The 27,680-nt window shown below is 37.5% G+C and overlaps 2 protein-coding genes across 6 annotated transcripts in view; one reads left to right on the forward strand and one right to left on the reverse strand.

The window, feature by feature from the left end:
• Positions 1 to 21,218, forward strand: part of NT5C3A (5'-nucleotidase, cytosolic IIIA) — a 41,890-nt gene extending 20,672 nt beyond the window's left edge. Inside the window, exons 1-11 of one of the 5 annotated variants that reach the window (XM_028489907.2) lie at positions 950 to 1,001; positions 1,716 to 1,811; positions 5,173 to 5,227; positions 11,300 to 11,398; positions 13,015 to 13,084; positions 14,080 to 14,126; positions 15,536 to 15,621; positions 17,083 to 17,172; positions 18,288 to 18,450; positions 19,246 to 19,446; positions 20,359 to 21,218. In XM_028489907.2, coding sequence (XP_028345708.1) covers positions 5,192 to 5,227; positions 11,300 to 11,398; positions 13,015 to 13,084; positions 14,080 to 14,126; positions 15,536 to 15,621; positions 17,083 to 17,172; positions 18,288 to 18,450; positions 19,246 to 19,446; positions 20,359 to 20,460 — 894 coding nt within the window. In that variant the 5' untranslated portion in view covers positions 950 to 1,001; positions 1,716 to 1,811; positions 5,173 to 5,191 and the 3' untranslated portion in view covers positions 20,461 to 21,218. Of the gene's footprint in view, positions 1 to 949; positions 1,002 to 1,715; positions 1,812 to 5,172; positions 5,228 to 11,299; positions 11,399 to 13,014; positions 13,085 to 14,079; positions 14,127 to 15,535; positions 15,622 to 17,082; positions 17,173 to 18,287; positions 18,451 to 19,245; positions 19,447 to 20,358 lie in introns of those variants that run through there. The other 4 variants (XM_007113088.3, XM_007113089.3, XM_007113087.3 and 1 more) reach the window with 4 other exon arrangements.
• A 3,476-nt stretch (positions 21,219 to 24,694) lies between these two features.
• Positions 24,695 to 27,680, reverse strand: part of FKBP9 (FKBP prolyl isomerase 9) — a 55,150-nt gene continuing 52,164 nt past the window's right edge. Inside the window, exon 10 of the mRNA XM_024127787.1 lies at positions 24,695 to 26,066. Coding sequence (XP_023983555.1) covers positions 25,890 to 26,066 — 177 coding nt within the window. The 3' untranslated portion in view covers positions 24,695 to 25,889. The remainder of the gene's footprint in view (positions 26,067 to 27,680) is intronic.

Consider the following 27,680-nt stretch of genomic DNA (forward strand, 5'->3'; position numbering starts at 1 on the left):
GTAGCATAACTTATGTATCAAGCTCTGCCACATGGTATCAGCATATTTAATCCTACTACTCAGTTTGAAAACAAGACTGATTTTTCTTTAAAGGTTAAAAATATTTCTTTTCACAACAGTTTGCTTTCATTTCCAGCAGGAAGGGAACTTTTTTCAATTTTTTTAACCATAAAAATTAGTTTTCATTGTGTTCAGATTTTTTAGTAGATCTATGCATGGTCTTGTTGAAATTTACAGTGTAGGAAAATAGGAAGAAAAACATAAAAGTCACTTTAAATCCCACTGCCTTGCAATAAAGACTGTTAACATCTTACTGACCACACTTTTATGCATCATGTTTTTTTCACATGTCTTAAATGAACTAATCTTTTTAAAACTGTAAAACATACATAACAGTTTACCACTTTAACTGTTTTTGAGTGTACAGTTCGATGGCATTAAGTACATTGACGTCGTTGTGAAACCACCACCACCATCCATCTCCAGAACTCTTTTTATCTTCCAGACTGAAACTCTGTACCCGTTGAGCAAGAGCTCCCCGCTCTCCCCTCCTCCAGCCCCTGGCAACCACGACCTACTCTTTTTCACTTTGTATTGATATATAATATTCATACAGAAAAGTACACATACTACAAGTACGCTGACAGCCAAAAAACACATGAGGAAGAGAGTGTTTCTAAGTGTTACTGTTGAGGTTCCTTTTTTCTTTGCAGAGCAAGTTGGCAGTGCTCTAATAGTACAGATTTACCTTCTCTTAACTGCCACATTATTTTATTTGATCATGTTCTGTAGACTGACTGGTGACTAACTCAGAGCTAGCAAGCCTGTCACCCAGAGCATAATAAAGCACTGTGTAGTGATGCGTCACAAGACTGTTTTTGCATAGAGCTTATTAGCCAAGGCTTTTGGAACCGCCCTCAGCTGCACCTTGTGCTATATTAGTACTCCTCAGACAGGAAGAATTTTCTTTTGCTGCGGTAGCTTGTCCGGTTACCTTCAGGGTAAGTGTGTACAGTTCGTGTAAAAATGAGTTTCTCTTGTTTAACTTTATCTGATTCTTATTTGATTCTGTATCTTACTGAAATTTTAGGCATTTAAACATCCAAATTAAGGAAATAAAAACAGAATGATCCTGTATAATGTAAAACTTCTTTATAGTTTGCAAAGATTAATATGTAAAACTTTGCAGTGTCTTGAGTCTCAGAAATTATAATTTGTAGGATCCAATTTTAAGAACTTATTGTTTAAAAAAAAAAGAGCTTATTGTTTCACACATTGATGTTAAGGAAAAGTAAAGTACCCTCAGAAATCTCTTTTCAAGGGGAAAAAAGATCCAATTTTGTTGTTCATTAGTTGTTGTGTGACTCAGTTTTGCTGATAGCCACATGCTTTGTGTACCTAGGATTAGGAACTATTTATTATGGCTAGTAATAAAGATAATTTATTTTTATTTTGTGCCCATAAGCCTTATCCAGTATATCTTGGAATGGGTTTAATACTGGTTTGTTTTATAAATTAATAAAAGCTGGATTACTGTCAGTAAGGATTATAACACATTGTATATGGAAAATTAAGATTCAAACATATATATCACCATAATAGCTTAGAACGTTGTAGTTAACTTAGATTTAAATACTTGAACTTACCTTATTTTTTATAGTTAGCTAATGCAGCAGACCATTTCTTAAAGTAGTTTACTTGGTTTTTATTGGCAGCCTATATCCAAGCCCTGCATCTCTGGAGACTGCTTACTACCTATGCTGTTGTTCTAGGACATATTCAAGGACAGAGGAAATCAGAGTATTCTAAGGGTAATCAGTATAAATTATCTACTTTCTATGTGCCTTGGTTTACTCATCTTGAAAAACACTATTAGCTATTAGGTTAGTGGAGGTGGGGAGGATAGATGAATAAATCTAAGCTTTGAAATGGTGTATTTTCATAAGTATCTACAAAATTCTGACTGAGAAGCCACATTTTACTATTTAAGAAAATTGGTATAAATTGCCAACTTTTAAATAACTGGCCTTTGAAATCTATTTTCTTTTCTTCTACCACCTTCTCTTACCCTCCCACCTTTTGCTATTCAGTTTCATTTTTGTTTTCTGTCTGTATCAAGAGAAAGTTTCATTTTCCAGTTTGTGTATTTTTTTTTCACTGCTACCTTGAAAATCTAATTAGGGAGACTTCTTTACATGCCCCCAAGAAATTGATTTTATAATGTTATACAAATAAGGAACTTATAGTTTGATTTTCCATGTGCTAATCACCCTAAAAAAGTGTCATTATTAAAAACCCAAGCTTAGGACAAGTAATATATGTTGCTGGAGATGTGTAGTAAGATATTTAGGACTGTTGCTAATACACTGTCCATACTGTAGTAATGCATACCCTTTCTTATGTAAGTAGTATACAGTTTACCATTCAAAATTTCATTAATTTATTGTGTAATTTAAATATTTCTAAAAGTATCAAGCTTAAAGCAGAATCACAACTTTTTAAGCTAAGAATATCAATGAATTTAATCTTTTTTCACTTTCCCATAAGACAGTCAAGTGGGCCTTTAAAAGTATTCAATTTGCATTCAAATAGATACTTTAAAACTTGTATAAAGGCAAGTAAATTTTTTTCATGTAGATATAGAAATTTTCAGTCATTTTGATTTGTAAATAACTTCAAGGTGTAAAGAGAATCATCTCAGAATAAAATACCACGATAGCTAAAACTTTCAGTTATCAAGTTTGTGCTATGCAAGTGAAGTTCTTCTTACCTCTTGCTTCAGTCTTTAGCTTTGTCCTACGTGTTCCTTGTAATGAACACTGTTACAGTAGAGACCTTAACCTCACAGTGAAAGAACACACAGTAATTATTTTCCAGTTTCCACATTTTCCAGTCCACATTTAAAGGTTCCAAATACTTAAAACTTCAGAACTTTCTTAGTAGAGAGTTCATAGTTCAAGGGTAATATTTTCTATGTTTGAACATGTCTTCTACACTTGATGTGTTTTTTCAGCAACTCTTCTCTTGAAGCATCTGCAACAGATGACTGCTGGCAAAGCCAGAAGTTTATATACCAAGTATAGGTTTACAAGCCTATTGGTTTAAAAATATCCTGCCCTAATTTTCAATGTCTTCCTTAGAATAGCGCCAGAATGCTGACATTTATACCTTAGTCTTTACACTTATATAATGATAGTGATTTTCTATTAGGACTGCAGTATCACTTCATGTGAGATTATCTTTGAGTAAGGATAAATTCTGGTCAGATTGCCAGTGAGGATTAGGAAGAATGAAATATCGTCATTGAAATTTGCAGAGTATCTAGTAAACTATTAGGTTTACTTATTAAAAATTATGTCCTAAAGTTGGCCATTAGCAAATTTCTGATCACTCTTTGTTTTCATTTGTATAAATAAAATAATGAAGAGACCATGAGAAAGATGATTAACTCCTTTACCTACTAACACTGCCTTTTTTTTTTGTTTTTCCTTCTTCTTTCCTTTTCTACTAAGCATGAATGAATGCTCCAAAAAGAGCCATACTTGGGGGTGGAGAGTGGAGAGGAATTGGGCTACTTGGCTATATGTAACAAAAGACTTTAGATTCCCAGATATTAAAACGTATTCTTCACTGCTTGAATTGTTTTCCTTTGAGCTTTTCGAGTGTTTCAGAGTATGTGATATTTTTGTAAACTCCACTGTACTTTTTCACATCCTCCTTCCTCTTTTTCAAGCTAATAAAATGGTTTTATTTAAATAGTGCCTTCTGAGAAATCTAGAAATCCTTTTCAGATATCAGATATTGAAGAAAAGCCATAAGCATTTAATATTTTATGCTTTGGATTCTATAAATGAAGAAACAGACTTGCCAGGCAGTTTTGATGACAATATTTTTCAGATGTGAAAAAATGCAGGTATCTTACTATTTGGAAATACTGTTTATTCAACTTGAAGATACCATCAGTTATAAGATCATCAGCTTACTAAAAGCCTTTCTGAGAAGGGTGGGAAATACTTTTTTAAGTAAGATATTTCCCAATTTTATATATGTACTTAAAGTGGAAGGGGGGATGGATTTTAGGATTTGAGAATTTTTTTATGTCTGCTACACGCATTTTAATTATAAAGAACACACATCTAATGTTCAACTTCTATTACTAGAGTTGAAGAAAAAGTCAGTTTTTCCCTCTCAACTAACCCTTTTTAAACAGTGCTTTTATTATAAAATTTTGCTTACCTAGAATAAAGTAAAAGTAAAGTCATTGAGGAACAAAAATAAATAATTTTCCCTAAGATTTATACTGCAAAAATGAAACTTAGTATAATGATAGGGTTTTTGTTTTTTGTTTTTTGCGGTACGCGGGCCTCTCACTGTTGTGGCCTCTCCCGTTGCGGAGCACAGGCTCCGCACGCGCAGGCTCAGCGGCCATGGCTCACGGGCCCAGCCGCTCTGCGGCATGTGGAATCTTCCCGGACCGCGGCACGAACCCGTGTCCCCTGCATCGGCAGGAGGACTCTCAACCACTGCGCCACCAGGGAAGCCCAGTATAATGATAGGGTATTTTTAAAACTTCTTTTGGTTTAACAAATAGATGCCTATAAATTTCACCCAAAACCCTTAAATGATCATTCAATTACATACCTATTTTGTGCCAGACACTATGCTAGATTCAAACACAAGTCAGATCTTAGTCACATCATTTCACAAAATTAAAGATATTAATATGAGAAAATTGAAGAATAAATTTGACTTGTGTGGATTATGCTTCTCCTTACATTCTTTTTCAGTAATAATAATGCATAATTTTCCCACAAACTTCACCCTTACATGTAGAGATGTTGATAAAGTGTTCTTGCAATAAAGCATTTTCTTGCAAATATATACTTCACTTTAATTCTATTCAAATCTTATTAACACCATATAAATTCTTATAGGAGAGCTGCAACTTCTCCATACACAATTTTAAACCAAAACTTTGTGAGATAGAGTAAAATCTTTGCTGAGCTTCTTAGGAAAGAAAAAAAAAAATGCGTTCAGTAACTCGGTATTTCAATCAAACCAAAAGCACCTCCCAGGTATGTCATTAACATAAAGGAAGAGACTAAAATGTATGTATGTCACATGTACTTTTTTTCTCTCTCTTTCACTGTGACATCACCTGGGAAAATCCAGAAGATTGGATAACCAAGAAATGCCTAATCAAGATTCTGCTGTACATGTGAAAATGGTGGGTATTTGAACATTTCCAGTTCCATTTATTAATGGTGAATCTTCACCCTTTTACCTCTGTCTCTAACCAGATAATTAATTAATTATGGGACTGTAACTGTATACAGATCTTTCTTCCCAATGTTAGACACACAGTAGAACTTCGAATGTTTGTTGAATTGAATTTCTTTGGAATTCTTTTTGCTTGAAATATAATGTACGTTAAAGTGTTTCTCGGCATATAAAATGATTACCCCGTTCCTTTTTGTGCTAAATTTTCCTTGCTGAGCAACAGCACACTTAAATCATACAGCATGAGATCTTTTATCTTAGGCCTCTGAATTAAAATGACCAGCATTTAAGAATTTTTAAAAACTTCTTGAACAGCAGTAGCTTTCATTGCATTATAGAAATTAGGATGAAGTAGGGAAAATATAGGTTTTGGCATCAGAACTGGCTTCAGATCTTAACTCAGTCCTTGATAGTTGTGATACCATTGAATGAAGGCAACCATCTCACTTTTAAGAAATGGGTGTGAAAGCCCCAACCTTGTGTTGTTTTCATTCATCTCTTTTCCCAGCTTTATTAAGATATAATTGACAAATAAAATCACAAGATATTTAAAGTGTACAGTGTGATGATTTGATATGCATATACATTGTGAAAGTTTACCCCATCTAGTTAACACATCCATGACCTCACAAATTTACCTTTTTTTTTTTTTGAGAACATTTGAGTTCTGCTCTCTTAGTGAATTTCAATTTTGTGATAGTGTTAAACATTATGATCACCACGTTATACATTATATCCTCAGACCTTATTCATCTTATAATTGAAATGTTCTTATACATATTTAATGAAAAAGTATATATAAAGTACCTCATAGCACATAGTAAGCACTCAGTGAATGTGAATCTCCTATATTATGTTAGTAAGTGTTTTAGCTCTGTAAGTAGCATTTATTTGTATGTGTGGGGAAAATTATGTCCATCCTCCTTATTCATAAAAATTTTTTAAATCACAGTTTCTGTCTTTTAAAGAGGACAACTACCCCATGATCTCTTTCGTATTTTCTCTTTCTGTCCTTTTTGTTGTTCTTCCTGTTCTCCTTTTTTTCATCCTTTTTCTTTCTAGTTTTCTTTTTCTGGTTTGAGCCTATAAACCAGAACTTAGCATGCAAACAGCTTTGTGTCACAATTAGTAAATCTCTCGTTTAACTTTCCTCATCTAATATGTGATGGGAGGTTAAAGTTGACTCAAAGTGCTGATTAAGCTTGTCATCAGTATACTTAGAGCTGTTAGGATAAAGCATATGAAATTGCTGAATTTTTTAATACATCAAATATAGTCCAATATTGGCAGTTTTGTATGGTTCAGCCTAATACTTGGACATGATCTTTCCATCCATTGCATGATTGGCATTTAATTCATTGGTACTGAGCATGAACATCGCTGAATTAAATCATTCTAAACTCATATTCTTGCTTGAGTTGATTTTCTTTTGCTTTTTCTTTTTTTTTAACCAAAATGAATACAAGAGACATAGGAAAGCCTTACCATATAATTTGTTGTTACCTGGATCCTAGAACCTTCTAACATGTGTCTCCTTTAGAAGCAAGTAGCAATGTAGTTAACCCACAATAACACTATTGAAGGAAAACAAGCCAAAAGATGATATATACTTAAATACTTTTTACTATCATTACATGAATTTACACAATTTTTACCTTGGGTTTGCTTTTCTAAAAACATTGATACATCTTTTAAGTTGATATCTCCTTAGGATGTTATTCTTAACTTCTCATGATCTGAGTCCAAATATCTCCTTCCAGACTGTACACACACTCACACTCTTCTCCATGCACACTTACGTTCTAGAAAAACAGCTATTTATCCTTTTCCCACATTAGACCCTGTACTTTGACCCCTCCCCAGTCTCAGCATACCCAAATCCTGTTTCACTCTGAAATCCTAGCTCCATTGGCCCTCCCTCCTTTGACCCCAGCAGAAGTAATCTCAATTTCTTTTGTTTCTCTGGTATTATACTTGGACATCTTGGCAATGTATCAGTTATTTGGGTTCCTGTATTATAATCCATGTTAGAGAACATGCATTTGATTATAAGATGTATATCTTACTAAAACTTATGTATCTTTTACAGAGCTGCTTAACAGAATGCCTTATAGTTAAAGACTATATGGTAAATGAAGGAAAGAATTTGGCCTACACTCCCTTAATGTGGAGAACGGCCAGATATGTGGTAGGCAGGAGAGATGGCTATCAATAAAATTTAGCAGTGCATAATCTTCAAAGTAAATCATAGAATCATCCAGGTATGTGAGTGAGTAAATGTACCAGTCTGAATAGGTGGTTTTAAAAATCTATACTTTTTATGTCATCACATAAAAATTGTAGTGCCCACTCCTTTGTACCAGTAATGAAGACTTTTGCTTGTACCATATGTGAACATTGGAAAACAAAGAAAAAATATTTTCCCTGAGAGCTTCAGACAAAGATTCTTAAGTAATTCAACTAATTTTGATGTGGCCGTGTTTAGAAAAATACAGGTAGACATCCTTTGGACAATTTTGTGACTACCATGCAGATATTCATTTATATCATCTCAGTGTATCCACAAGATAATATCAAACACTCTAATATTGCTATAGGGTTGTGAACAAAACTATATAACTTTGCAATCAATTTCTTTAGAAATCATGCATTCTGAATATGTAAGTAGACTAATAATTAGGAATTCATTTCATCTGTACAAATGCAGTATATTAAAGATCAGCCAGAACAAGTATATTTTAGGTTTTCCATAGTTATCTTTAGCATTGCTTCAGATTAGGCTCCAGTCAACCAGAATACCCTGATTCTTGTCAGGAAAGCTTTGCTCCCTCCCTAACATTTTATATTATGGCCTTAGAAAATGAATTTGTTTTCTTTTGCTCACAAATGATGGAAATTTTTAGTCCCTTATTTTTCATAAAATTGTATTATCAAATTGGAAAGTTTTCGAAAAATTTAAAATAACTTGCCCTTCAAATTTCAAGTATCATTATTTTATGTACCACCAAAGAGGAAGGTGTATTTTGTCCAAGAGGAGTATGAGGAAGGGATTTGAGGAGGTAACAAAAGTATGTGACATATGATGAAATGCATACTCCTGCAGTGTGCTTCATAATGTTCTGATATTCATTGACACATTTCATATATAAAATTGTATTTCTTAGCCTGTATTCTAAAATATTTGATTAAAATGTCCAATATCTCAAGTTCCTGAGAAGTATTTATCATATACTTTAGTAATATTGTATGTGTATTGTGGAAAGGGGTGTGTGTGGTGTATTACCATATGGTCCAAGGCAAGTATAATTATAGTTTTTTTATTTCTTACACTGGTGTCCTCCATCCTGTCGTGTTCTCTGGAGAAAGCAGCTGCCCTTCCATCTGTTTTCATCACTGGTATTTCACCCTAGTACTGTTTGAGTATTCGCTACTCATTTATCTGAAAATGAATGGTTATATTTTGTGCAGAAGCAGGGATATGAATGCCTCTAGCCGCTGGTTCTCTTTATTTTCACTGTAAAATAAACCAATCTAATAGTTGTTTAGCCTAGCAGAAACCAGCCTACTTTGAAGTCCTGTTTTAAAATTAAATGTATTGTAATATGTGACTTGCTTGAGGCAGGACATCTTCCTCAGTATCGGCACACTGAAACAAAATGTCTAATTTTCTTGGCGAAAATACAGTAGGTGACATATACCCTCTATTGCTTTCATCAACGGGTTAGTTATTGAATCAAGCATATGCTGGTTGTTATGCATCTGCCAGTTAAGGCAGAAGTAAGAGCAGAATTTAGTTAGGGGATCATTTACTAACTAAGGTATTTGTAAGGGAGCAACAGAAGTGATATTCCAAAACAGCAGTGATTCCTAAAACTCAACAAGAAAACAGTATAAGCATCATGTCATCATATCTCTAGCTTCTCGTGTCTGACACAAAGTAGACACATGGTAAATATTTATAAAACAAGTGAATGGATATTAATGAATGAAAAAAAGGAATGTAGGGACAAATGCCTATTGGTTTTTCTCATCTATTAAAAAAATCACAATAAAATAGTGATTTATTTAGATGATTTAAATAACCTTCTTTATTCTTTTGAAACCCTTTAAAGTCCATTTAAATTAAAGATCACTGTATGAAGGTTAGTTGCATTGCAAGTTATCCTATCCTATTTAAATATGGCTTTTTAAAATTAAGTGTATTATAGTCCAGGTCTTTCATTCATGGAGAAAAATTTAATGTTCCCACTTCTCTTTCCTGTACACTCTGTATTCATCCTCCAGCCTTAGGAAAACATTTTAGCTTTTTTCTGATTTTCTAATTTTGTCCATTATGTAGCGACAACATGGGACCTAAAAGACTTAACTGGTCAGACTCTCTTGTAGCAGAGATACAAAGTCTGGGGAATTTTTCATAACTGTGTCCATAACACACATGAAATATGTTAATATTGATGATAACACACCCATAATAATAGGATATAAAGTAAATAAATATTATCTGATACAAACCACTATAGCATCTTGATTTGAGGTTCAGTTATTTTCTTTCTATACTGTGAGCTGACTATTAAATGATTCATAGTTTCCTTCCCCCAGTCTTCTTGTACAGCTGTAAGAGCACTGTGCTGGTGCTGATTTTACTCTGATCAAACTCTGATCAATTTCATTGTATCTGTGATATGGTAGAAAAGAGAAACAATATTTATATAACATTAAATTGTTGAGCAAAACTAAAACCTGCATAAACCAGCCTAGTGGCAGCTCTAAGCCCAGGTGGTCTAATACCTAGTAGGGTCTTAACTTGAAATAAATCCATCGTAAAATTTATGCCAAGGACAATGAAGTTTGGGGGGATATAGTACAATAAAGAAGCAAAGATCTTGAAGCAACTTTTCAAATTAAATACATTAATATTAATTTCAAAAAGCCAGATGCAAGGACTTCCCTGGTGGCACAGCTGTTAAGAGTCCTCCTGCCAATGCAGGGGACACAGGTTCAAGCCCTGGTCCAGGGAGATTCCCACATGCTGCGGAGCAAACTAAGCCCGTGCGCCACAACTACTGAGCCTGCGCTCTAGAGCCCACGTGCCACAACTACTGAAGCCTGCATGCCTAGAGCCCGTGCTCCACAACAAGAGAAGCCAACGCAATGAGAAGCCCGCGCTCCGCATTGATGAGTAGCCCCCGCTCACCTCAACTAGAGAAAGCCCGCGCGTGGCAACGAAGACCCAACACAGCCAAAAATAAATAAATAAATAAAATTTTTTTTATAAAAAGAATGCATTTTTTTTTAAAGTACTGTTGGGATACCCTGGTGGCGCGGTGGTTGCGCGTCCGCCTGCCGATGCAGGGGAACCGGGTTCGCGCCCCGGTCTGGGAGGATCCCGCATGCCGCGGAGCGGCTGGGCCCGTGAGCCATGGCCGCTGAGCCTGTGCGTCCGGAGCCTGTGCTCCGCAACGGGAGAGGCCGCAGCAGAGGGAGGCCCGCATACCACAAAAAAAAAAAAAAAAAAAAAAAAGTACTGTTAAAACTGTTAAAAGTACTGTTAAAAAAAAAAAGCCAGGTGCAAAAGTGTGTAATGAGAATGAGATTAATTATGTGCATATACATGCATGATTGCAATCATAAAAATGAAAATAATGGAAAATTGATTAAAATGTTTACTTGTTTATCTTTGGGCAGTAGAATTCCAGGCACTTTTTATTTCTTTTTTACCCTTTGGTTTTTTTCTGTGGTAAACATGCATGACTTTTATAATTAAAAAAATTGCATTTTCTGATAATGTATTACAAATGTAGTTTGGCCTTAATCTTCTAGATGGAAACTACTGATGTGCTTTAAAATTTTTTCTATAAATAAATGGCAACTTGATATGGTGGTTTGCTTTTTTAAAAATAATGCCCCAACATGTTTACATCTTTAAAGAATATAAGCTTTTTATATTATTCTGCTTAGTATCAAAGAAACCTGGGGAGAAAGGAATTAAAAATAGTTAATTAATTTCTTTGATTTTTAGATGCCAGAATTCCAGAAAAATTCAGTTCGCATCAAGAACCCTACAAGAGTAGAAGAAATTATCTGTGGTCTTATCAAAGGAGGAGCTGCCAAACTTCAGGTGAATAATTATCAAGAAGGCTTAAGTATTAAACCTTTATTTTTCATGTTCAAGCAGACCCATTCATCCTATGTGTTGCTACAATCTAAGTAAAGAAAGTTTAGATAGCAAGCTTCGCCTGTCCTTTTGGAATGTAAAATCTAAGAGATATATCTAGAATTGGTCTAAAATATGCAGAATGACCCACTGGAAACAAACAAAATTAGTAGCCTTGAGATAAATTTAGCTTTTCTTTAATATTAAGTGCTAAGCTAACTAGTGCTGTGCATAAATATTAAACCATCTTAAGTAAAATATTAATATTAATATAATATTCTTTAAAACATGTACAGTTTCAAGTTGTTCTTTTAATTTAATTAATCATAGTAGTTCAGGACTTTCCTGGTGGCACAGTGGTTAAGAATCTGCCTGCCAATGCAGGGGACACAGGTTCGAGCTCTGGTCCGGGAAGATCCCACATGCTGCAGAGCAGCTAAGCCCGTGCGCCACAACTACTGAGCCCGCGCACCGCAACTGCTGAAGTCTGCACGCCCTAGAGCCCGTGCTACACAACAAGAGAAGTCACCGCAATGAGAAGGCCGCGCACTGCAATGAAGAGTATCCCGCGTGCCGCAACTAGAGAAAGCCTGCGTGCAGCAACGGAGACCCACCACAGCCAAAAAACTTTTTAAAATAAATCATAGTAGTTCAAAGTAAGATGTAACTTTATTAGGAGATAGATAACTTTTTAAAAAAAATCTTTCCTTTTTTTAAAAGGAATGTTTTACATGTAAATTAAATCAACAGTCTGGATATTCAGTAAAAACATTCCTTTTTTTAAACATTTCTGAAAAAATATTTAGCCCAGTCTCCTAAGTTTCAAGAGTTGGTAAACTGCTGCTACGTATCATTCATTCATTGGTAGAGTTTACCTAAATAGACAAGTTAACTCAAGAATGTAACGGGGGCTTCCCTGGTGGCGCAGTGGTTGAGAATCTGCCTACTAGTGCAGGGGACACGGGTTCGAGCCCTGGTCTGGGAAGATCCCACATGCCGCGGAGTAACTAGGCCCGTGAGCCACAACTACTGAGCCTGCGCGTCTGGAGCCTGTGCTCCGAAACGAGAGGATGCAATGGTGAGAGGCCCGCGCATCGCGATGAAGGGTGGCCCCCGCTTGCCACAACTAGAGAAGGCCCTCACTCAGAAACGAAGACCCAACACAGCCAAAAACAAATAAATTAATTAATTTTTTAAAAAAAGAATGTAACAGTTTCAATAACGAAAAGCTTCATATAGTTTGCTTCCACTGCATTTTTGTACACTGACCAAGTAGGTTGAAATTGTGCAATGTTTTATTGCTGTCGGGAATAGTAACCATATTACCTGCAATTGCAAATTCCTATACCGATTAGTCAGATTTTATTTGGCGACAGTGCTGGGGCACTTAAGGTTCACTTTGTAGTTAAGGAAATTCTCAGGACTTGATATATGAACTGCATTAGAAATCTCAGTATAGACCGAATAACCTACGGTGGAGGGCAGGGACGGAACACAGTCTCGTGCCTCTAGGAAATGTGCATTAAGTGTCTGGCCTTGGTGGCTGTAATTTCATAATGCCTTTTTCCCTTTTCTTACAGATAATAACAGACTTTGATATGACACTGAGTCGATTTTCCTACAGAGGGAGAAGATGCCCATCATGTCATAGTAAGTGTGGCATTCATAAACAAATTTATGAAATTAATCATTATTTTTAGTTCCTTTTCTACCTGTATTATCTATGAGATTGCTTGGGGTTTTTTCTTCTTTTTGGACATTGAAAGTGAGGGAGCCTTATTATTTTATTATTATATTTTTAGGATTTGTTTTCCCCATGTTACATAAATGGCTATTTTCCTGTATGGTTTTGGTTGTAAGAGGAATGAAGACTTCTGAAATTTTTCTCTTCAAATGTGGTCTATTTATTATTCAGGAAATATTTAAATGAATTTAAACTTTGAATTAGCCTAAAGAAACAGATTTATCAAATGCTTTGTGTTTTCTAGGAATATTACTAGATTTTTGTGTCATTGATAAACTAAGTAAAAGAGTGAGTTACTAAATAAATATTCAGTTAAAATCTGTTGCTAGGGTAATATACCTTTTTTGGTTTCCAAACTTGGCAGTGAGTTTTTAAAATAATACTCTTCAACCTGATATAAGCTCTCTCACTAACTGTTGGAACATGTGTAATTTGACAAATCATTGATAATTTATTTTTAAAAACTACTAAAAATTGTACCCTTTGGCCCAGTAATTCCTCTCTGGAGAATTTCTAATCAAGTAATCCCAAATGTAGGAAAAAAGCTTTAGATCCAAGGTTTAGATTTTAAAACCATTAGATTCTCTAGGAATGCCATGTGAATTACAGCACTAACACCAAAAGTTGTAATGACCATGCTTCTTGACTTGGCGTTTAAGTTAAAAGTAATAAGTTATTTATAGAACTAGTAGCATCAGAGTATTTCTTTTCTTTTTTTAAATTTATTTTTTAATTGAAGTATAGTTGATTTACAATGTTTAATTTCTGTTGTACAGCAAAGTGACTCAGTTATACATATATATATTCTTTTTTATATTATTTTCCATTATGGTTTTTCCCAGGATATTGAGTATAGTTCAGAGTATTTTTTTTTAATGCCTAGTTTGCTTTCTTTCTTTAGATGTCATTGACAACTGTAAGCTAATTACAGATGAATGTCGAGAAAAGGTAAACACTAACTATAATCCAGAGTTACTCAAAGACTTCATTACCCTTTTTGTTGAGAGTTTTTTCAGGTTCATTTATACAAACAAGAATGGTTGCAAAGTGCTTATAGACATATCTGGCGCATAGTAAACACTCAATAGATCTTAGGTTTACTGTATGGACTATATGCTCCCAACTTATTTTAATGAAAAAATTAACAGTAACTTTTTAACAATAACAATAAAACTTACATGAGAAACTTTTAATAGATTACCAAAATATTCTGGTATCCTTACATTAACTGGAGAATTAAAACAAAAATACTGTGACGGGAATTCCCTGGACGTCCAGTGGTTGGGATTCTGAGCTTCCAGTGCAGAGGGCACAGGTTCGATCTCTGGTCGGGGAACTAAGATCCCACAAGCCTTGCAGCCAAAAAAAAGTACTGTGGTTTTATGTATTTTGTCCCCTTAAATTGATCAGGAAACTGGCTTAGTTCTCTACTTCCTTGAGTAAGTGTCTATCTGTGTCTATTTTAACAAATAAGACTCCATATATGAATCAAATTGAATACTTTCATAGGAGAACAAGAGTTTTTTGGTAGTGATAATTTGATTACTGGTTTCACTGAATTACTGACCTGAAAGTACTTTAAAAAAGCAAGGTAGGGCTTCCCTGGTGGCGCAGTGGTTGAGAGTCCGCCTGCCGATGCAGGGGACACGGGTTCATGCCCCGGTCCGGGAAGATCCCACATGCCGCGGAGCGGCTGGGCCCGTGAGGCATGGCCGCTGAGCCTGCGCGTCCGGAGCCTGTGCTCCGCAATGGGAGAGGCCACAGCAGTGAGAGGCCCGCGTACCGAAAAAAAAAAAAAAGCAAGGTAACTTTTTTTAAAATTTTATTTATTTTATTTATTTATTTATTTTTGTCTATGTTGGGTCTTAGCTGCTGCACTCAGGCTTTCTCTAGTTGCGGCGAGGAGGGGCTACGCTTTGTTGCGGTGCACGGGCTTCTCATTGCGGTGGCTTCTCTTGTTGCAGAGCACAGGCTCTAGGCACACGGACTTCAGTAACTGTGGCACACGGGCTCAGTAGGTGTGGTGCACGGGCTTAGTTGCTCTGCGATATGTGGGATCTTCCCAGACCAGGGCTCGAACCTGTGTCCCCTGCATTGGCAGGCAGATTCCTAACCACTGCGCCACCAGGGAAGCCCCTGAAAAAGCAAGGTAACTTTTTGCAGGTATATTTAGTTACATGTAAACTAAGATCAACAAAAATGTCTTCAGTGGATCTATGCATTAGCTAGGCATGACCTAATCTTTACCATATAAAGCAGTTTGTGGAAAACACTTGCTTACATTGTTTTGCTTTCTGTAAAACTAAGCAGCTTAATGACAACTCTAGTCTTAATGATTGTTATTCACTTATTTCTAGTTACTGCAACTAAAGGAAAAGTATTATGCTATTGAGATTGATCCTGTTCTTACTGTAGAAGAGAAGTACCCTTATATAGTAGAGTGGTAAGTGTGTATTGGGTGATGGGAGGGTTAAAAATATAAAATAACATTACAGTTACAACTAATGGTTTTCCCCTGTACTGTATATAGATTCATAGATTATCCAGTGAGTTAGAGCAGTGATTAAATATGACAAAATGAACTCAAATTCTCTAATCACTGCAACAGTCTAGAATTTGTTTTGTTAATATGAAGATCAATGGGAATAAATTTAAATCCTGCACTCAAGCTTTAAATTAAAAAGAAGAAAAATTTTTTAAGTATATGGACAGATGTGGCTGAATGTATAAAGAAAAAGAATTAGGATTTAAGTTGACTGAACTTAGTTGGAGCCAGCAGGTGACATAGTTACTGAGAAATGAGCCTCTGATTTTGGTCGCATTAATCGAAATGCAGCATTCCAAGCAGACCTCAGTGGAAGCATTGTGTTGAGTCTTGGGAGAATGCTATTAAGAGAAATGTTGACAAACTTAGTCTGTGTCAAAGGAGTCCACTAAGATAATCACAGGAATTGGAGCCATCCCATTTGAGGAAGATTTCAAGGAATAGAGAGGATGCTTTGATTTGAGAAGCAACAACTTGCGGTTTTAGTCTCAAGAGACTAGGAATGATGTTACTGGTTTTCATTATCCCATTACCTAACCTGAATACGTTTCACACTTAATTAGTTTTTATGGTATGAAACACTGAAAAGAGGTTAGCCTTACTCTACATGCCTCTCGAAACAGAGCTAGACTTGGAAGGCTTAAGCCAACTAATTTCAACATGATGAAAGAAAGGACTGTCCAGCAATTAGAATTTTCTAGCAATGGTATAAACTTCCCTGGGAGAATGAGCTCACTAACATGAAGGGAGCTGACTCAGAGAGGAGGGTCACTTAGGAATATTATAGGTGGATTTTTAGATATCAGCTAGAGAGGTTCTAAAGGCCTTTTATACTGAGATGCTATAATTATAGGTGGTTTTATGTAATTACAAAGCACCTATATATAAAAATTTCCATAGCAAGAATTTTCTCTGGCTTACTAGGCAACATCTTCAGTACTTCGGCTCTTCATGAAAATTCAGACCACAAACAGGTGGGAAAAAATGGCTTATCTCTAATTCTCACTGCAATCAGAGAAATGATTGTGCCTCCCTAGCTTCAATTCAGTTTTATCTGTAGACTGAGGAAAGAGTTACACCTTGTATCCTTTCATTATCTTATTAACACATTTAAATTAAACCAGACTTTGAGAACTGGGAAATACAGTAAGAACATGCATATCACATTTTGAGACACATGGGGTATACATTCATTAGTGTTGAATTTAAATCTCTAAAATTTAAATTCAAAATTATGATGAATGAAATACTCATTTTCTCATACTGAAGAATGCTTTTTAATAAAGATAATAGTCTTAATTTGCTTTAATTGATATTCTCTTTTTCTTTGATAATTGATATTCTCTTTATACTTTCCAGGTATACTAAATCACATGGTTTGCTTGTTGAACAGGCTTTACCAAAAGCCAAACTTAAAGAAATTGTGGAAGAATCTGACATTATGCTCAAGTAAGTTTCTCAGGTGTTTTTTTGTTGTTGTTGTCTACAGACTTGAACTGTTGTTATATATGTATTCAAGTGTGGTTTTTTATTAAAATAATCTATAAAATATCACATATAAAAACATATCCAAAATATGCCACCTATCATAAAAGTGGTGAGATAAGGAATGTAGAATGACATATTAGATAATTTCAAGACTAACTTAAAAATTTATGAAACCAAGACCATTTTGAAATATTTTAGCAAAATACTTTTGAAAGACATGAAATACGAAAGGAATGTTTATAAATCAACTTGAAAAGGATTTTAAGCTCATAAGTCTGTTTCTGTTACATGATCTGCCTTCTGAATTCTCAAACTCCCCTTGAAAACTACTATCTCTAGGAAAGGCAAATATATTTTAGCAGATAATAAAAATATGTATAATATATGAATTATAATATATAAACAATTTTAAGCTTATTTTCAGTACTGTTTACCACCTCAAATTTTTCAATTCATTAGGTGAATATGATGATGCTACATTTTAAGGTGATCTGCTTCTAAGGAGCAAAGCATTAAATTGTCAGAAAGAGTGTGAGGACAGCTAGTAAGTATTTCATTCCTTTGTAGGCAGCTTAACCTATAGTCCATTAAGAGTAAAATGAGTTTTGATTTTAAGATCAAGACATTACCTATGGCTGCCAGATCTTAGGTAAGACAGATGCCAGATGTAAAGAGAATACACCACTCTGCTTTTCTTACAATAAGGAGTAGATGAGCAAGATGACAAGCAAGAGGTCTTCCAGCTCACCTTTTGTGGGTTTTTCAAGGTGTGCTTCAATTATTTGCTGTAAAATGATATACATTCTGAACTGTAGGTTTATATCCATATTCAGTGCAAGTCTAAAATCATCTAATTTGTACTGTTAGAATTTATTGAAAGGAGGATAAAAAGCTAACCAGTTTGAAAAACTTGCAGTAGTGTCATAGACAACAGTAACAGCCCTCTTGGGCAGTATTTTGAAATGAGAATATAAATGAGCCATAGAATCAAGTAGAAATATTTAGCTTTTATAACTTATAGGTGAAAAGGAGATATACCTTCTCTTTAACACTCACTTCTTACCTCCATCTTACAGGGACGGATATGAGAATTTCTTTGATAAGCTGCAACAATACAGTATTCCTGTGTTCATATTCTCAGCTGGTATCGGTGATATACTAGAGGAGGTTATCCGTCAAGCTGGTGTTTATTATCCAAATGTCAAAGTAGTGTCCAACTTCATGGATTTTGATGACAATGTAAGAATAGCAAATCATTCTTCATGATTAATTTTAGTATCAGAAAATATTTTAATCGTGTAAATGCATTTTAATTTATTATTTAATGTATATTCATTAAATTAGGCCAAGTTGATAGGCCTGCTCTGGAAATCATCATCTCTCCCAGGGTTATATCTATATCCATGTTTTTAAAATAATATACCAAATAATAATAATAATAATAATATACCCTTCTGGGCTTCCCTGGTGGCGCAGTGGTTGAGCGTCCGCCTGCCGATGCAGGGGACACGGGTTCGTGCCCCGGTCCGGGAGGGCCTGCGCGTCCGGAGCCTGCGCTCCGCAACGGGAGAGGCCACAACAGTGAGAGGCCCGCGTACTGCCAAAAAAAAAAAAAAAAAAAAAAAAAAAATATATACCCTTCTGTTTCTGAAGCTGCAGACTAATAATAAAATTAGTAAAACTTATTTTAAAGTAATTTAATGCAGCAATTCTGAACACTTAATATCCATAGATGGGGAAAAAAAGTGAATTAGAACTGACGTTATTTGAATGAGTTCTAAGAAAGACAATATATTATGATATACATAAAATGAGACCTTTTGGTTGGGAAACAAATGGAAAGTAAAAATTGGGTTTTCAAAGCATTGTGCTTTCAGTGGTTTTCAATGGTTTTACAATGGTTTTCAATGCATTTAAAGTGGTCTCTAGGAAATCATTAACTTCTCAGAGCCCTTCTTACCTCTCATGAATGTAAAAATACAACAAGTAGAACTTGCAGAACCTATTGTTTCAGAGGATTTATATTTTTAACAGGGGCTGCTCAGAGGATTTAAAGGAGAACTAATTCATGTGTTTAACAAACATGATGGATCCTTGAAGAATACGGAATATTTCAATCAACTAAAAAACAATAGCAACATAATTCTGCTGGGAGACTCCCAAGGGGACTTAAAAATGGCAGATGGAGTAGCCAATGTTGAACACATTCTGAAAATTGGATATCTAAATGATAGAGTAAGTATATAGATGTCATTTAATTTTCTTTAGAAAAAAAAAATTAGGATGAAACTTTATAGACAACTGTTACCAAAGGTGCCTGAGAAAATAGTTATTTTAGAGACTTTTTTTTTTAATTTATTTATTTATTTTTGGCTGTGCTGGGCCCTCGTTGCTGCGCACGGGCCCTCTAGTTTGGCAAGCAGGGGCCACTCCCCGTTGCACTGCACGGGCCTCTCATTGTGGTGGCTTTTGTTGTGGAGTGCAGGCTCCAGGCGCGCGGACTTCAGCAGCCGTGGCACGTAGGCTCAGTAGTTGTGGCTTGCAGGCTCAGTAGTTATGGTGCACGGACCTAGTTGCTCCGTGGCATATGGAATCCTCCCAGACCAGGGCCCAAAACCATGTCCCCTGCGTTGGCAGGCAGATTCTTAACCACTGCACCACCATGGAAGCCCCAGTTATTTTAGAGACATTTTGATTTCTCTTTATCCCTTTACTTTGGTGATGATTAAAGGAGTTGGTATGCACATATGCATGCTATAGGTATTGGCGGGGAGGGAGAGTGTACATTCTAAATGAAGCATCTCTGGCCTCTCCCCACTAGAAGCCCATATCATTCCCTAGTTGAGAATCAAAAATGTCTCTAGACATTGCCAAATGTTCCTTGGGCACTATCTCCCCAGTTGAGAACCACTGGGCTAGAGAGAAATCATTTCAGAAGAAAAGCCACCATATGGGAAACTTCCTATGTCAATGAGTTTTAAAATTTTGAAAGTGTTTCTTCATTTCAAAGGTTTTATGAAAGCAAAATAATTTACAACATTTTACCCAAAAGATTGAACATAGCAGTGAGATTTATACTGAGATTATTTACTTCTCCCCCCTGCATATTAATTTAATTTTTGTGATTTTTTTTTGGTCGTTGATTAGGTGGATGAGCTTTTAGAAAAGTACATGGACTCTTATGATATTGTTCTAGTAAAAGATGAATCATTGGATGTAGCCAACTCTATCTTACAGAAGATTCTATAAACAAGCATTCTTCAAGAAGACCTCTCACCTGTGGGTGCAATTGATGCAAGAGCTGCTCATCGTTCATCTTGTTAAAAGATTTTATTTATAATATATTCTTGATCTTGAAGTTTTTCCTCTATATTACTGAAGTATTTTCAGATTTATTGAATCCATCAACTGGAAGCTCCTTTTTCTCCATCTCTCTCAACACACTCCTCACTATATTTTTTAACAGATTAAAAAAAAACTTAGAGCAAAAATTTGAAGAATAACTCCCTACATTTCCATAGTGAATTTTGTAGCTTAATGTTATTATGACATTTTTGAGAAGTCTTTTTACATTGGGAAAGTTTGTAGACGTTTAAGAAGTTTTATGAAATGGTGAAATAATGTGCATGATTTTAAGTGTTGTCATTTTTATAATTGGGTGAATTATGCTGATGGTATTAACCATGTCCTAAAATTGTGTTATGTTTGGTTATTTTGTTTGGTGAAAATCGATATTTACCAAAAAATAGTGGCACTTGATGTTTGAAAAAAAATCTATTGGTATCTACATGCCACTAATCATTACAAAATGTTCTATATTGAAGCACTGATGATAAAAATGAAATGAAAAGCCTTTTTAATTCTGTCAAGACTATTATTATTCATTCAGCAAAACCTGCCATGTTTTTGTGTGTGATGTATGAATCCTAATGTCCTTGTCATAGTGGCTATTTAGATTATTTTCAGATCTACACACTATAAAAAGAAAAAGATTTTTGCAGAGAAAATTTAATCTGTTCTTCAGAAAATACTGGGGCCTAGGAAAATTGTTTTCCCCCATTGAAAATATTAGTAGTTAAAGAAGGTACTATATTGAAAGTCTAAGTGTTTCAGAAACAGCCATAGGCAGAAAACAAAATGTAGCTGGGTCTCATGATGACTAAAACAGAGTACTTCAGGGTTAGGAACTGACATTCCTCTATGCAGTCTGACTTCCCATTCTGAGTTTTGGCTGCCCCATAATGGTTAACACAAACTTAGACTTGCCGTTGTGATAAATTTTTTTAAATAAATTTATTTATTTATTTATTTATTTATTTATTTTTGGCTGTGTTTGATCTTCGTTGCTGCATGCGGGCTTCCTCTAGTTGTGGCGAGCAGGGGCTACCCTTTGTTGCGGTGCGCCGGCTTCTTATTGCGGTGGCTTCTCTAGTTGTGGAGCACGGGCTCTAGGCGCACGGGCTTCAGTAGTTGTGGCTCACGGGCTGTAGAGCGCAGGCTCAGTAGTTGTGGCGCACGGACTTTGTTGCTCTGCGGCATGTGGGATCTTCTCGGACCAGGGCTCGAACCCATGTCCCCTGCATTGGCAGGCGGATTCTTAACCACTGCGCCACCAGGGAAGCCTACCATTGTGATAAATTTGACCCTGACTCTAGCCCTTGAACTGCTGAGTCTATGAGCAACTAATTGGTTTTCTTAGCATGTGAGCTGTGGTACAGACAAAGCATGATCTAGCTGGTTCTGGACATCTAGTGTGGTCAGTAATCTCTAGTCCAGTCGAATATGGTAGGGAGGCAAGGTCTTGTGATACAAACCTTCTTCCTGCAGCCCATCCTTATCTTCCATCACTACTTCTCCTTTTTTTAATAAACAGAGAAACAAAGTACTCAGTGGCACAAAGTAGACTGTTCCCTGCTTGGGTATTTCCAGAATGGAACTCAAAACCAAGCTTCTTGCTTTAAAGCAGATAGCATGGCATGGGAGTATCAATTACCTGGAGGACTTTTTCACATAGAAAAAGTTGGGAATCCCTTATCTAATGAGAGCTCTTTACTCCTGTATTTTCTATTAGAGCTTGCCGTATTGGCTATTTTCCAAAGGATTTATAATATGCTTCCACAAATAAGCACACTGCATGGTCTAAGTGTAAAGAATACTGAAGTTATGACCTGCATTCTAGTCATTGCTCAGTCCTTTACTAAGACTATAGGTCAGTCACCTCCCTTTAAAATGAAAGCCATGAGAGCAGTCTCTACAACCTCTTCTAGCCATTACCAGTTCAGAAACGGCAAAACTTGCTGTTGGATTAAACGTGGGGTGAGAGAATAGGGTGACCCCAGGTGTCTGGTTTGAGCGAATGGGTACAAGAGAAGAATGAGAGAGGAGAACAGGCTTGGATGGAAGGTGCTGGGAAGGGAGTGGGAATATACATTCTATTTTGAACACACAGTTTGAGATTCCTGTGAGATATACAGGAGAAGATATCATAGGCAGATTAGAGCTCAGAGGAGAAATTTTGGGAACTATTAATCTGGATGTTGTCTGCATTTCAGTGAGATTTAAATATGGCCACTGTAAGCTGGAAGGAATGCCCCTGACCTATTGAAATTCCAACATTAAGGATGACCACACAGAATCAAACACTATTTTAATAATGTCTGCAACTAGCAATAAATAATTGAGAGCAGTATTCTTATTTTATAAAGACTCTGGACCCTAAGATATCCAAGGGAAGAAGCCTTCAAAGAAAGCAACTCTGTTCCTAGAAACCTAAGATATTAAAGTGCTTATGTATAATCTTACAGTCGGGCCAACTTCCCTAACAAAATGCATACGTTCCCTTAGCAACGGAAAGAATGGAAGTGCCAGGCAGCACTCAATAGGCCAAAGGTTTAGAAAGATAAATACTGCATGGTATCACTTATATGTGGAATCAAAAAATAATAAGTTGAAGTCATAGAAACAGTAAAAAAGTGGTTACCAGGGCCTAGAGGGTGGGGGAAAAACAAAAAAAGATACAAACTTTCAGCTATAAGATAAATAAGGTCTGTGGATCTGTTGTATAACCATGGTGACTATAGTTGATAATGCTATCATACAGCTGAAATTTGCTAAGAGTAGAACTTAAAACGTTCTCAAAAAAAAGGTGATGGGTGATGTATATGTTAATTTAAGTAGATGGGGGAATCCTTTCACAGTGTACATTTATGTCAAATCATCACATACACTTGAAATGTCTTACAATTTTGTTAATTATACCTCAGTAAAGCTGAACAACAAAAGCCTGCAGGACAGAGACCCAAGAAGAGCCAAGACTTCAGTCTGAGTCTGAAGGCCGGAAAAGACCAGTGTTCCAGCTCAGCAGTCAGGTAGGCAGTTTAAATACAAAAACAAATACAAGCTAAAGTTTCCCTCCATTCTTGAAGCTCTAAGGCCCACAGTCCTTAATTTCCCCAGAGAAACTTATTTTTTATTCAGCCAACCTGTCTCCACCACTATAGAAAACAGCCAGTGAAGAAATTCAAACAGGACCAACTAAAGATCTAGGGTAGAGAACAAGCACAGGATGTTTATCTTCACGAAGATATGTAAGCGTAATGAAGTGCTACAGGTCAAATGCATTCCGAAGAGCAGTTCAGTTTAGCAGATCATAAATGTATCTAGTGCACTTAAGGAATTCTGTTAAATGAAAAGGCTGAGTGACTGTGTGCACCATACAAGAGGGTTAGGGAACAGCCAGGAAGACCATGGGCACCTCCTTCCCCTCCCAAAAGCACACAGAGTCCCTGAAGTTGCCTCTGCAAAGAGTAAACCAGAACATTTGCTCTTTAGAAAGCCATATATGTATAGTTTTTTCCCTATACATGTGCCAGTTATTCTCCATTTGCTCCCAACCCAATCCCAACCGGTCATTCTCCACCTTCCTCTGCACCCCAAAACACTGATCTCTGAGAACACAAGCCCCTGAGCTCCTTGCCCTCTGGCTTCGGGTTGGCTTCAGCTAATGGGAGCCAGTGGCAGGACAGAGAGGATGGGTGTTTCCTCCCTCAGCACTCTGCTCCACTGCCAGCCACAGCTCTGGGAGTGGCTGCATCCCTCCACTGGCTCCTACCAGGCAGCCCTGCCCAGGCTCCCCTGGACCCTTCAGGCCCAGGGGTGGAATACCTTCCTACTGTCGTTGGCCAACAGCGGTCATGGGAACCTCGACATCCTTAATGGGCCCCCTGAGCCCTGCCCACGCTTCTGTAAAGAGTACTTTCATTAGCTTCTCTTCAGAAGTCCCACATGAGGGTATGTTTCCAGCCAGGACTCTGACTGATACATCCCCTATATACCGTACGGCAATCTTCCACTTCTTCCACTTCAGTCCTGCTGAGTTTTTATCAAGGGGATTCTGATGGCATGGTGTAGTCTCATGGGAAAAATGAGACTTCAAATAAAACACCACAAAACCTGATGATATAATTCAATATTTTATTTATGAAAAAGTCATCTTCCAACATTTATTCCATTGAGTGCACAGCATTTTCAGGAACTATCTATCTCAGGGCTACATCAGTACAAAATAGTTTAAATTAGTAAAACAAAGCTGTTTCAAAAGGAAAATCATTGGTTACTGCAGGGTGAGTGCCACCACCACTTGGGAACAGAGGACATGAGGCAGCAAGGTGGTTACTGCATAACATGGGGACAGGCCAGCAGGTACAGTGTCCTTCTCCTATGCAGAGAGAGGCTCCCAGGCCTTAGGGCACCTCCTTCTCTAGGACATGAATGAAAGGCAGAAATATGTCACTTTGTCTATGCTCACCTGTTGGGATGACATTTCCATCTTGGCCACAGTGAGATACCCTGGAGCTAGGCTTAGCCACCAGCCCTACGTGTATCTATATCTGATCAAAGGAGTCAGGGTGAGAAGAGAGGGTGCTATGGGATAGAGTGATGGGAATAAGCAAGAGTGAAGAAGATAATCTTATGTGACAAATGCAGAATCAAATTCTCTACTCATGGTCCAAGATGCCTTTTGTTTGGTCCACTGATTTTCTTTTTAACCTCCAAGTTACCTAGCCAATAGGAGGACCACAGTGAGGTGGGGTATGATTAACTAGAAGAGCGTGTGTGTGTGTGTGTGTGTGTGTGTGTGTGTGTGTGTGTAGGGGCACGGTAGCGGTTGGGCATTACCAGGGCCCATACGGGCCACTGGGAAAACTTTCCTGGGGCTGTCTGGGAATCCTGCTGGGGCATGCCCTCTGTCTCTTCTAGCCATCTGGAGAATAATTTTAAAACACCAGCAAGTTAAAAACATATTTAATCCTCCTTATGTAAATATCCTAGACACATTTTCTTCTGTTCCTTCCAAGATGATTATAACTTATGTATGACACTATTTTCCTTTAATAACAAAACTACCCAGAAGGCTCTCAAAACAACTGCTGACAATGCAGCATTTTCAATATTCTATACAACCCATGCTAAGGCACCCGCACTGATTTTTTTTAGTATCACCGGCATCAGCCTAAAATTCTCACCATGTGTATCAACCCACCCAGATGTATGTCCCAGGTACTATATGACCCACCTACTACTTGCTGACGATTCCCCTTCTGAGAGACCCTCGCACCCTCACTGCACATTCTGCCACAACAGGGGGCTTGGCATCACACAAGTGGCTCATATCAGGTTTAGAGTTCGTCGTGTTTTGCCTCCTGGTCTTTGAGTTTAAATTCCTCAGCCGTGACCTTCCCATCTCCATTCCGGTCCTGGTTGGTGAACATATTCTTCACAATCATCTCAGCATCGAATCCAGGGGCAAGTTTCCCTTTGCCAGATGCCACCTGGGCATGAATGTACTCTGAGAACTGGAGAGAAAGGGGCAGGACAGACCATGAGATACAGCAGCTGAGAACACCAAGCTGGAGCCTGAACAGAGCAGCCCAAGGGCGATGGGGCTGGAATTTGAGTCTCAGCCAGCAGAACAGACAAAATCTTCTGAGCTACACGACCCGGGTTTTTTCCTCCAGATGCAGGTAAAAAAAACCCTGCCAAAATGACTCCAGGAGCCCTTAGGTCCCAGGCAGCCAATACAGAGCAGCCACTGGAACTATCCCTTTTCCCCAAATCAACACTTAGTTTTCCACCAAAGGCCAATCCCCTAACCTACCCTCGCCTCTAAGAATTCATTCATTCATTCATACAATAAAAACTTATTGTCTACTGTGGGCTAAGCACCATCCTAGACCCTGGAGATATATCAATAAACAAGCAAAACATCCTGCCCTTGCAATTCTAGCATATGCTAGTGGACAAGATACACGATTAAAAAGGAACATTTAAAAAGTAAGTAAACTACATGTTAACTTAGAAAGTAAAATGCTCCAGAAAAATGAAAAAGTAGAGCCAAGTAAGGAAGATCCAGAGTGCAATTAGGGGAACGGGATGAAGTATCAATTTGGTGGTCAGGGTAAAACCCTAATGCCAAAGAGAGTCTTGTGCAAAGGCTTGAAGGAAGTGAGGGAACAAGCCCAACAGTTATCTAGGGGAAGTGTCTTCTGAGCTGAGAACAGCTGGTAAAAAGGCCCAGGGTGGACACATGCCCGGTGTGTTTACAGGACAGCAAAGGGAGACTCGTTGGAGAGGAGGTTACAGCAAGCAGGTGGTGGAGGGCCTTTGTGGGCCACTGCAGAGACTTTGGAAATAGGGGGATGTATGGTCAGGCCACTCAAGATGGCTGTTCTCTTGTCTCTGTGCATCCCCTGTTTGACTAGCCCTGCTTCACCTATACCCTACTCACAAGAACATGCTTGCCCCCTGCCCCAGCTAGTGGTTGTTCTACTCCTTAGGCCCGAATGGCTCCACCTGCTAGTTTAGTAAAGGGAAACCTCTGCCCTCGTGATGGTCGTTAACCTGGGGCTGTGAGGGACATGCCCCAGCTGCTGGTTTCCCTGGTAACTGATAAGCCAACCTGATGTCAATTCCCCTATAAATGGTGGCCTCCTTCTCCCCCAGGTAGTGAAGATTCCTGTTATGTCCTGCCTCCTGTCTGCCGTACACAGTTGGGGGGCGGGGGATAGCTCCAGGACCTTTTTGCTGCAGACTTGTATGATACCCCTGTCCCATAAGTTGTTGATGTCTCTGTCGCTGTCTCTAGGCTCTTTCTTCAGTCTCAAGGCTGGGCAACTACAAGGCTTTCAGGCCTGCGGGATGCAGCCCAACAGGAGGCTCCTGCAGGGTTCTGAGATGAAGCAGGCCATGCTCTGACTTATGTTTTAGAAGGATCACTCTGGCTGCTTTGAGGGGCAAGGGTGAGAGCAAGAAGACCTTCGTAGAGGTCCAAGCGGGAGGTGGTGGGCACTGAACTGAGATGCTATGGAGCAGAGGTGATGAGAAGTGGTCCGGCTCTGGATATATTTTCAAGATAGAGCTAGAATAATTTCCTGAGGGATTTATTCTAGCCTGTGAGAGGAGGAGAGGAG

This window comes from Physeter macrocephalus, chromosome 5 (genome assembly GCF_002837175.3).
Source record: "Physeter macrocephalus isolate SW-GA chromosome 5, ASM283717v5, whole genome shotgun sequence".
Classification (NCBI taxonomy): domain Eukaryota; kingdom Metazoa; phylum Chordata; class Mammalia; order Artiodactyla; family Physeteridae; genus Physeter; species Physeter macrocephalus.